The sequence below is a fragment of the Lampris incognitus genome, chromosome 6, assembly GCF_029633865.1.
Source record: "Lampris incognitus isolate fLamInc1 chromosome 6, fLamInc1.hap2, whole genome shotgun sequence".
NCBI lineage: Eukaryota > Metazoa > Chordata > Actinopteri > Lampriformes > Lampridae > Lampris > Lampris incognitus.
The window spans coordinates 63,479,002-63,489,005 of NC_079216.1; the positions used below are offsets into that span (position 1 = coordinate 63,479,002).

The 10,004-nt window shown below is 51.6% G+C and overlaps 1 protein-coding gene across 2 annotated transcripts in view; it reads left to right on the forward strand.

Moving 5' to 3' along the window:
- The first annotated feature begins 348 nt into the window (after window positions 1-348).
- Window positions 349-10,004, forward strand: part of nr2f2 (nuclear receptor subfamily 2, group F, member 2) — a 31,387-nt gene continuing 21,731 nt past the window's right edge. The window contains exons 1-3 of one of the 2 annotated variants that reach the window (XM_056281655.1): window positions 349-1,850; window positions 2,952-3,479; window positions 5,895-6,082. In XM_056281655.1, coding sequence (XP_056137630.1) covers window positions 1,400-1,850; window positions 2,952-3,479; window positions 5,895-6,082 — 1,167 coding nt within the window. In that variant the 5' untranslated portion in view covers window positions 349-1,399. Of the gene's footprint in view, window positions 1,851-2,951; window positions 3,480-5,894; window positions 7,117-10,004 lie in introns of those variants that run through there. The other variant, XM_056281654.1, reaches the window with a different exon arrangement.

Genomic DNA, 10,004 nt, shown 5'->3' on the forward strand with positions numbered 1-10,004 from the left:
ACGGGCCGGGCTTTTTAATTTTTATTTTATTCTCCCTAAATGGGGAATAAAATCATTTCCCTTCCCGAAATTCGTCTCTTTTTAGGACCGAGCGCCCCCCCCTCCCCTCCTCCTCCTCCTCCCTCCCCTCGACCCCTATCCTCGCTCTGGCAAGACACCAAGTAGCACAAGTGCCGACTAGCCAATGGGGTTCAGGGGGCGGTCCACGAGCTCTGACCAGTCAAACACACTCACTTTCCTTATATGGCAGACGGTCGCCATGGCAACGTGTGCTAAGTTGCAGCAGTCGTGTCAAAGTTCACTATATAGAGAGCTCAGTGAGCTGATCAGAGAGAAAGCATTCTGCCAGCCGGGCTCCTACCAATCGCAAATCACTTCCTAACCTCCGCCTTTTTTAACATATTTGATCAACTTTGATTCACTATTCTTCTTTCCTATTATATTTTTTTTTCTTCTCCTCCCGCAGCAACGAAGGAGCCCCTATTTTTTTTTTCCCCTCTTCTTTCCGCGGGTTGTGATCTTTTTGTTTTAGACGCGCTCGGCTGTGTTTCGGGGGAGAGAGAGTTCCGCCTGTTCCCGTTTGCACCCTCCACAAACGCCGGCTGCAGCGGCGCGCCGTGCCGGCGCCACCTCGCCAGAAGACAAGGGGACGGACGACACGCGTGCTACATATACATATACATATATATATATATGTATATTTTTTTGGTGTTGTTATTTTGTTGAACACACCAGCTGGTGATTTTCCTCTCGAGACCTGCACTGGAACTTGTCGGTAGCCGCTGGGGCGCTTCGCCGAGTGCTTTAATGCCGCCGCTGCCGCCGCTGCTGCCGCTGCTGCCACTGCATCGTCTACCAACTTGCTCGAGCGCCTGCTGACCGACCACACGCCGCTACCTCGCGCCCCCCGTCACAGCAGCGCTCAAGCCCCGCCGCCGCCGCCGCCGCAGCTCCTCCGCGCTGATGGGTGTGCTGGATGGCTGCCTGTAGGCGCCCCTGGACTTGGCCTTTAAGCGCAAGGCAGCGACTCAGCTCGCCGTCGCCTCGGTGGTGAAGCCGCGCTTCCTCCGGCGAACAGCAGCGGTATAAACCCCCGACTTTTCTTGGGGGGGGGTGGTGGTGGTGGTGTGGTGTGGAAGAAGAAGGAGAAGAAGAAGGAGAACCGACCCGGCGTGGATTCAAACGCAGACCAGACGTGACATTTGTGTGCTCTCGACCCGGCGGGCAAGGCAAGCCCCTCTCTGCGTTCCCCGAGACAGATTCACACACACACACACACACACACACACACACACCACCCCCCTCCTCCTCCTCCTCCTCCCTTCTCTCTCCTCCCCTCCCCGCACCGCGAACAACCAAAACGGCAGACAAAAAAGTTTCTTTACGTTGACTGATAGATATGGCAATGGTAGTGTGGAGAGGCTCCCAGGACGATGTGGCCGACACCCAAGGCGCCCTTTCCTCGCAGACCCAAGGAGGACTATCTCTGCCGACCCCTCAGCCGGGCCAGTTGAATCTGACAGCCTCTCAGGTCGCCCCTCCGACCCCCCAGACGCCCGTGCAGGGACCCCCGAACAACACGCAGTCCACGCCGACGAGCCAGACGACGCAGCAGTCGGAGAAGCAGCCGCAGCACATCGAGTGCGTGGTGTGCGGGGACAAGTCCAGCGGCAAGCACTACGGCCAGTTCACGTGCGAGGGCTGCAAGAGCTTCTTCAAGCGGAGCGTGCGGCGGAACCTCACCTACACGTGCCGCGCCAACCGGAATTGCCCGATCGATCAGCACCACCGCAATCAGTGTCAGTACTGCCGCCTCAAGAAATGCCTCAAAGTCGGCATGAGACGGGAAGGTATTGGGATTTTTGGTTTTCTTGTCTGTACGTGTGTAGAGGCGCGCGCGCGCGCGCGCGTGCGAGCGAGCGAGCGCGAGAGAGGGAGAGAGAAACGTCTCTCTCCCTCTCTCCCGACTCTCTCTCCCCCCTTCGCTTCCGAGGCTGCGCGACCGAGGCTCGCCGCACAGCCGCCGCGCTACCGGAGGACCCTCGCTTTTAGCGTCGGCTTATTGCGTTCACTGATCCGCCAGCCAGCCCCTAAAAAAAGCGCATCACATGTCGGTTTTGCTAGCGAGACCTCCACCCACACCCACCCACCCACCCACCGCACCGCCACAGCCCGATAGGCATCTCGCGCGGCGGCGGCGGTGGTGGTGGTGGTGGTGGAGGCTCCGCGGTATTATGGCGACACAAGAGAGGGAGAGAAGCGTGTTCGGGGCTACGTCCCCACGCCGATCCCCGTGCTGCCTGTCTCTCCCCCCTCCCCGCCTAGCTGTCCGCCCTGACCGGCGCACGTTCGCTCTCCCCCAATAACCCTACGCGTCATTGTGCATGTCGGTAAATAAGGCCTTCTTCTTCTTCTTCTTCTTGTTTTGCAGCGTAAAAAAAAAAAGAAGCTGCACGACTCGCCGAGTGGGTTAAGGGTTAAACATGCGAGGTCTGCCTTGCCCTCTTTGTGTTGCTGTGCAGCCGGCTCGCGTTGCTCCCCCCCCGAACAACAACACCACGTTAAGGACACACACACAGACACACACATGCACGCCTTTAACGTCCCAAAATCTGTGCCCTGCTAGCCACGCAGCGTCGCTTTTACAACCCCCCGGATCCTCGTCCTGCAAAATTATATCCCTGCAAACCATCTCCCCCCCACCACCACCACCACCACCACCTTCCTCGCAACGATAGCAAAAAAATAATGTCCAAAATGTATTATTTGTTTCTTAAATTTCCAAACAGCCACCTCTCGCATTGTCCACACAGTGTGTGTTATTCGGCGGTAGTGTGTGTCTGCCTCTGGTAGCACGCGGGGCCCGGGCGTGCGTTTGTGCAGTCTGAATGAACATGTCATGCTTTGCAGAATTCAGGCATCAATATCTGTAGTTTCTCTTTTTACTGCAGCCGTGCAAAGGGGACGGATGCCACCCACGCAGCCGCACCACGGCCAGTTCGCCTTGACAAACGGGGACCCGCTGCACTGCCATTCCTACTTATCCGGATATATCTCTCTTCTGCTGAGAGCCGAGCCCTACCCGACGTCCCGCTATGGCAGCCAGTGCATGCAGCCCAACAACATCATGGGCATCGAGAACATTTGCGAACTTGCGGCCCGGATGCTCTTCAGCGCCGTGGAGTGGGCCAGGAATATCCCCTTCTTCCCAGACCTGCAAATCACCGACCAGGTGGCCCTGCTGAGGCTGACGTGGAGCGAGCTGTTTGTGCTCAACGCGGCGCAGTGCTCCATGCCTCTGCACGTGGCCCCCCTCCTGGCGGCCGCCGGCCTCCACGCGTCCCCCATGTCCGCCGACAGAGTGGTGGCCTTTATGGACCACATACGGATCTTCCAGGAGCAAGTGGAGAAGCTCAAAGCGTTGCACGTCGACTCCGCCGAGTACAGCTGCCTAAAGGCCATCGTGCTCTTCACCACAGGTAAGGCAGCGGCGCAGTTGAAGCTAAACCTAAACGGTGTGAATTACAGTTCACGACACCCTCCCCCCCCACCCACCCACCCCACCCCCCCAAAACTTAACATCTGTGACCCCAAATATAACGGCACTCGACAGGGGGTTTTGCAGCCGACCGCACGGGCCCTCCACCGGACTGTTTACTCGCGGCGCCGTGGTTAGGCCACGCAGCCAGAGGTCAGTGGGCAGGCCTCTCGGCACACACCACGCCGCCGGGCGAGGCGGCTGATTGGTCGCTATCAGTTCGTAGTCTGGGGGACATAACCGGCGCTTAAATGAGCGTCGTAAGCTAATCAATCAGAATAGCTGTCCGTTTGGAGAGAGCCAAAATAAATAAGCTGGGAGTTGATTATATATATATATATATATATATATATATATATATATATATATATATATATATATATATATATATATATATATATATAGGGGTAATTTCTTTGCAGCTCTGCACGCTGAAATATACATATATATGTATCTATCTATGGGCGTCGTAGGGGCGAATCCGTCGCTTATTTGTCCGTTAATCGAAACGCTTTGGGAATTTCTTCCCCCCCCTCCCCTCCTCCCGGCGAGCAGCGGCCCCCGACGTCTTACTCGCATGGAATGACAGATATAAATGATGTCACGCTCCGAGGGGGGAGGGAGGGGGGGGAGAGGGAAGGGGGGAGACAGAGACAGAAAGACAAGCCTAATGTTCCGTCAGTGGAAAGCCTCGGCGCGGGTTTCCACGCGCGCTTGTCATTGGGGGGGGGGGTGTTTTTTGGTGTGTTTAGGGACGGCCGCTTCCGGGGAGCGCAGCCCCGCGCGGCAGCGGGTCCAACGTGCGCACGCTAGCGCGCGGGCCGTGGGTAGGCGAGGCTGCCGCGCGCTAAGTAGTGCCGTGGGAGAGAGTTGTCAGTGTGTAGTTACCGTACAGGAGGATTATCCGGCCCTGCTCCCTCCCTGCTCCCTCGGTAGGAGTCGAGGCATCTCTGGATTTGCTCCAGAACTAGGTCACGACTCAGCGTCCTCGCGAACGCATTGAAAAATAATACAACAACCCCACAACAACAACAACAACAACGTTATAAACGAAGAGAATTACTCTTCTTTTTTTTGCTTCACCCTTCCTCCTCTTCCTCCCTCCCTCCTCCTCCTCCTCCCCCTCGCTCGCTGGCTCTCTGGCTGGCTGTGTGTAATCTGCGGGCAGCTAGCAGCCTTGTTCGTGTTTCATTCGGCCTTGAACATCCACCACCACCACCGTTTCCACTCAGACCTGCCAGCCGAGGGACGCTGTCTGGGTGTGTGTGGTGTGCGTGTGTGTGTGTGTGTGTGTGTGTGTGTGTGTGTGTGTGTGTGTGGGGAGTCGGGCCTTTCCAGCCGTGCTAGCCCTGTAGCACGATAGCCTTATTTACCTTCCCTCGTACCCCGGTGCAGGATGGGCTACCAGCAGAGCTGTCTGCAGGCTGAAGGACAAGCTCGTGCAGCCGCCCCCCGGGCTGGTTGTTGTTGTTGTTGTTGTTATTGTTGTTGTTGGGGAAACTTCACCAATCTCCCTGACGGCGCGTCCACGTTTTAGCCAACGACGCGGCGGCGCTGCAGGGCATGAGGGCTGGCGATGGCACCTCCGTGGCAGCCTATGGCTCCTCTCTCCCCCCTTGTTGTTGGAGCGAAATCTCAGCGCACGAAAGGTCACCCACCCCCCCAGACCGCGCGTGCGCGTGCGCGCGTGCGCGAGCTCGGTGTGTCAGTGAATATGGTCAGTCGTTTAGCTCGCTTTCAGGAGCCTTCCCCCCACGAGGAAGACGTGTATTAGTATTATTATTAGTATTATTAGTATTATTATTGTTATTAGTATTGTTATTATTATTATTACTGTTATTATTATTATTATTATTATTATTATTATTATTGTTATTTAACAAATGAAGGCAGCGTGCTGCCCCAGCCGGCCCAACTTCAGCCTGGCGCCTCCCGGTAGCGTCCCTCCGCTCCGGAGACGTCACCCAAGAGCTGCAGGTTAACCCCCCCGGGGGGTGGGCCGTTATAACCGGACGGGCACAGGATATGAATTAACACGTATCTACCCACGAGCTGTAACGACGCCGGGGGGGCCCTATGTCGTGTCACGTGAAGGCGGCTGCGAGGGCTGCTGCAACCTTTCTAAAAAATAATAATAATAATAAAAATAAAAACCCCCGTCTTGTTAAGACCCGCACCACACTCAGCCCTCCGTCAGCTGCCCGGTCTCCGCGCGCGCGCGCAAAGCCACGCACCACGCCACAGCCCGTGTCGCCCAAACGCGTCGTAAATGATTTCAGCGTGCACGTTATTAACGTTCATTTGCTTCTCCTCCCCCCCTCCCCTCCTCCTCCTCCTCCCTCCCCCCCCCTTACAGATGCTTGTGGGCTGTCAGACGTGGCCCACGTGGAAAGTTTGCAGGAGAAGTCCCAGTGCGCCCTGGAGGAGTACGTACGGAGCCAGTATCCCAACCAGCCCACCCGCTTTGGGAAGCTGCTCCTGCGCTTGCCCTCCCTGCGCACGGTCTCCTCCTCGGTCATAGAACAGTTATTTTTCGTCCGCTTGGTAGGTAAAACCCCCATTGAAACTCTCATCAGGGATATGTTGCTGTCGGGGAGCAGTTTTAACTGGCCTTACATGTCCATTCAGTAAAGCCAAGGAGGAAGGGACAAAACAGGAGGCCGAGACCACAATGCTCCGGCCCTCTTTTGTGGGGGGGGGGGGGAGGAGGGGGGGGACGGCTGTTACACGAGCTCGCGCTTTCACCGAGAAAGAGACACTGACGTAAAACACACACACACACACACACACACACACATACACACACACACACACACACACACACACACACACACATACACAGACACACACACACATACACAGACACAGACACACACACACACAAAAAAAGAAAAGACTCGAGTTTCCCCCAAATTTGAGAGTCCGGTGAACTTTTGAGGACGCGGATACGAGCTCCGTCCCCTTCCCCTCCCACCCCCGGGGGGAGGGGAGGAGGGGGTGTCGTGGAGAGCGTCCCGCTTCGATCCATGTTGGTTGTTTTTTTGTTTTTTTCTGTTTTTGTTTTTTGTTTTTGTTTTTTTAAAGAAAGAAGAAAAAGGACAACAACAAAAAAAATAATACAAATAAGGAGAAAACAAAAAAGGGATTTGGGCAATCCTCCAGGACAATTGAAGTATTAAGTGCATTTAAAAATGATTATTTGGGTTAAAAAAAAAAAAGAAGAAGAAAAGAAAAAAGAAACAAACTGATGGAGAGAGAGAGGGGGGGAGGAAGAGGAGGAGGAGGAGGAGGAGGAAGAGGGAAAACGTGAACTTTGTGTTCTCCGGATGACTTGTCCTGTGTCCATGTACATAGCTGTGTTTTGTACCGTCCTTTGTTCCTCCTTCCTGGTTGCAAACCGGCCTCCGCGGCGCGACTCCGCAGCGGCGTTATTTTGTAAAGGCGGCCATGTATTTGGGGGCGGCTGTGACGTCCGCCGGAAGATGTTCTGAAAGAATTAAAACCACAGCAATAGGAATATGTAGGCTTATAAGGTAGGCTTAATGCTGCAAGCGCACTTATATTCTTAGGATGACCAATACCACCAATCTGGGGGAGGGAGGGGTGAAGGGAAGGGGGGTTATTTTATTTTATTTTTTATTTTTGGGGACGGGGGGGGGGGAGTTCATGTTCAACTTTATGACCCAAGCGGAACCATTGTTGTTAATATATTTGTTTCCACCGCCGGTTTAGAGGGGAGGGCCACATCAGCTCCCTCCCTCTCTCTCCCCCTGGTGAGTGAGAGGGTTTATTAGCTGGACGGTCCGGCGGCTCTCACGCCTCTCTCACGCCGACACGTAACCTTTGGCGTGGTCGTCCCGTGCGCGCGAGCTCCCGAAATGTTTAAGGTACTCGTTTTAATTGGCCAAATCAACAACAACAACAAAAAAAATGGTAAAGGGAGGGGAGGGAGGGAGACCGGACATGCGATTTGCCTAGACATATAGTGGTTTAACGAAGCCTTGGGCGTTTGCAGAAGAAGAAGAAAAAAAAGGTGTGGGGGGGGGAGGAGATGAGGAGGGGAGGGGGGCGCACTAAACTAAAGTAAAGTGAAAAGCTAGCCATAAAAAATAAACCTGTTTCTCCCCCCCAAAAAAAGTGAGGAGGCCCAGCGAGGGCTCCCCAGAAGCGTGAGGAGGAGGAGGAGGAGGAGGGAGGGAGGGAGGGAAGGAGGCATAGCTGCAGCGGCGGTGTTTAATAGCAGTATTATTGAAACGTCACCCTTTATTCACTTCAAGCATTAAGTGCCTGACGAGCGCGGTGTCGTTCCTCGGGCCCCGCGTCGCAGGGCGCGCGCGCGCGTCGGGGGAAACACCCGCTAAAGGTCCGAGTCTTCAGTCGCGCGCTCGCGCGTTTCACTTAGGGGGGGGGGGGGAGAAAAAGAACAAAAAACAACAAACAAAAAAAAAAAACAAAAAAAACAAACATTAATTAGAGGCAGTATTCTTGTAAATATAGGTCAACTGATTTGAACGAGTTTTGTTTTCTCTTTATACAAAGTATATGTGATTTAAAAGAGGAGGAGAAAAAATAATCTGTGGTTGCCATTTTTTTTTCCTTTCTTTCTCTCTTTCTTCTCTTTTCTTCTCTCTCGGTAATACGACGTCTTCGAAACGGAGTGGCAGACTTTAGCTAGTAGCACTGAAAGTTACCTTTTTAATGTACATACATATTACGACGAAATGTTTTTCTTTTTTTCTTTTTTTCTCTCCCCATGTATATTTAGACTGTGAATGCATGGCCACAGGTCGCTAACCTATTTTACCTTTGATATATATATAAATGTACATGTTTTTTTTTGACTGTATAGATATAATCTGTGCATTCAGTACACTAGCCCTTGTATTTAAAAAGACGACAAAAAAAAAAAACACAAAACAACAAAAAAAAAAAACCGTTCGTTTTAGGCTTAAGACTAAACAGGGTGAGCTGGTTTGGAGGAGAGTCGCTATTTTAACTTAGCGTCACCCCTCCTTTTGGTTTCCGACAGTTGCCGTCGAGTGTGCGTGTGCGTGTGCGAGAGCGCGGCTGTGCGTGCGCGCGCGCGCGCGGTCGCACGTGGAGCGTGCGTGTACGCGTGCGGGAAAGTAAGCGATTGTGTCCTCGTTTCGAGGCTTTTCTTCAGCGCACAAGACGCCGTGTTGTGGGGCTGAATCAAAAGGGATCATATTGTGTAGTTGACTGAACACTGATCTTTGGCTGTTCGTTGCCACATACGGACCAGAGAATGATACATGATTGTAATTATGAACAGTTTAAACTGACTCACGTTTTTATATAAATATATAAAATATATGACTGCAGGGTATTGATAACGTATAGATACTTTTTTTATGATTACCATTATTATTATTATTATCATTATCATTATTATTATTATTATTAATTGCAAGTGATATATGTGAGTGTGTGTGAAAGTTTATAGTTGAACACAATTCTTGTTTGTTTGTGTTAGCTTATTGTAAACAAACATTCTGCTGTAAATTTGTTCTTGGTATTAAATTATAATTTATGAATTTGAAAAAAAAAACAAAGCTTTTCATGTTTTCTTACTTACCCCAACGACTTTGTGTCAGCGTGTTTGCGTCCACTTGATTGTGTGTGTGTGTGTGTGTGTGTGTGTGTGTGTTTGAGTGAGTTTACGTCCACGTTGCGGTCAAACGGGGGGGGGGGGAGACTGTGGCAGGATGTGTTGCCCTTTTGCCCTTTTGCAACTGACTAATTAATCTCAAATTATGACTCGGTCCAATAAGAGACCCGGTCAGCGTTGTGTTTTGTAGACATCAATGGGGTTCTGTTCAGTTCCGGAGACAAACCGCTCATGCGATTTGCCACCATAATGGCTTCTGACTCACCAGTGACACACACACACACACACACATATATATATATATATATATATATATATATATATATATATATTGCTCTGGGATGATAGGTATCTGCAAGGTTACTCAGCTTTGTTAAGCCTGTCCTAAACTTGTGTGCGTGTGCGTGCATATATATATATATATATATATATATATATATACATATATATATACATATATATATATACATATGTATACACATATTTATATATATATATATATACAGAGGTTCCAGTGGGTGTGGGGTCCTGCAGCTCGAGGGCTCCGTGGAGCCCTCGAGCTGCAGGACCACTGACAGGTGGTTGAGGGCTGCACCCTGCAGCCTGAGATGTCAGCACGCGGTCCTTCCTACAGCTTAAATATGAGCAGAGTCGTTTTGTTTTTTTTTTGTTTTTTTAAACTTTTTTTGTTGTTGTTTTTGTTGTTGTTTTTTTGTTGTTGTTGCACGCGCATTGTGACAGAACTGTAATGAACCCTTGGAAACGTTCGACCCATCTGTGATTATAATTAGCAGTATCGGTTTAGGCATTAGCTCCTTACGCGTGTTTATTCACCGC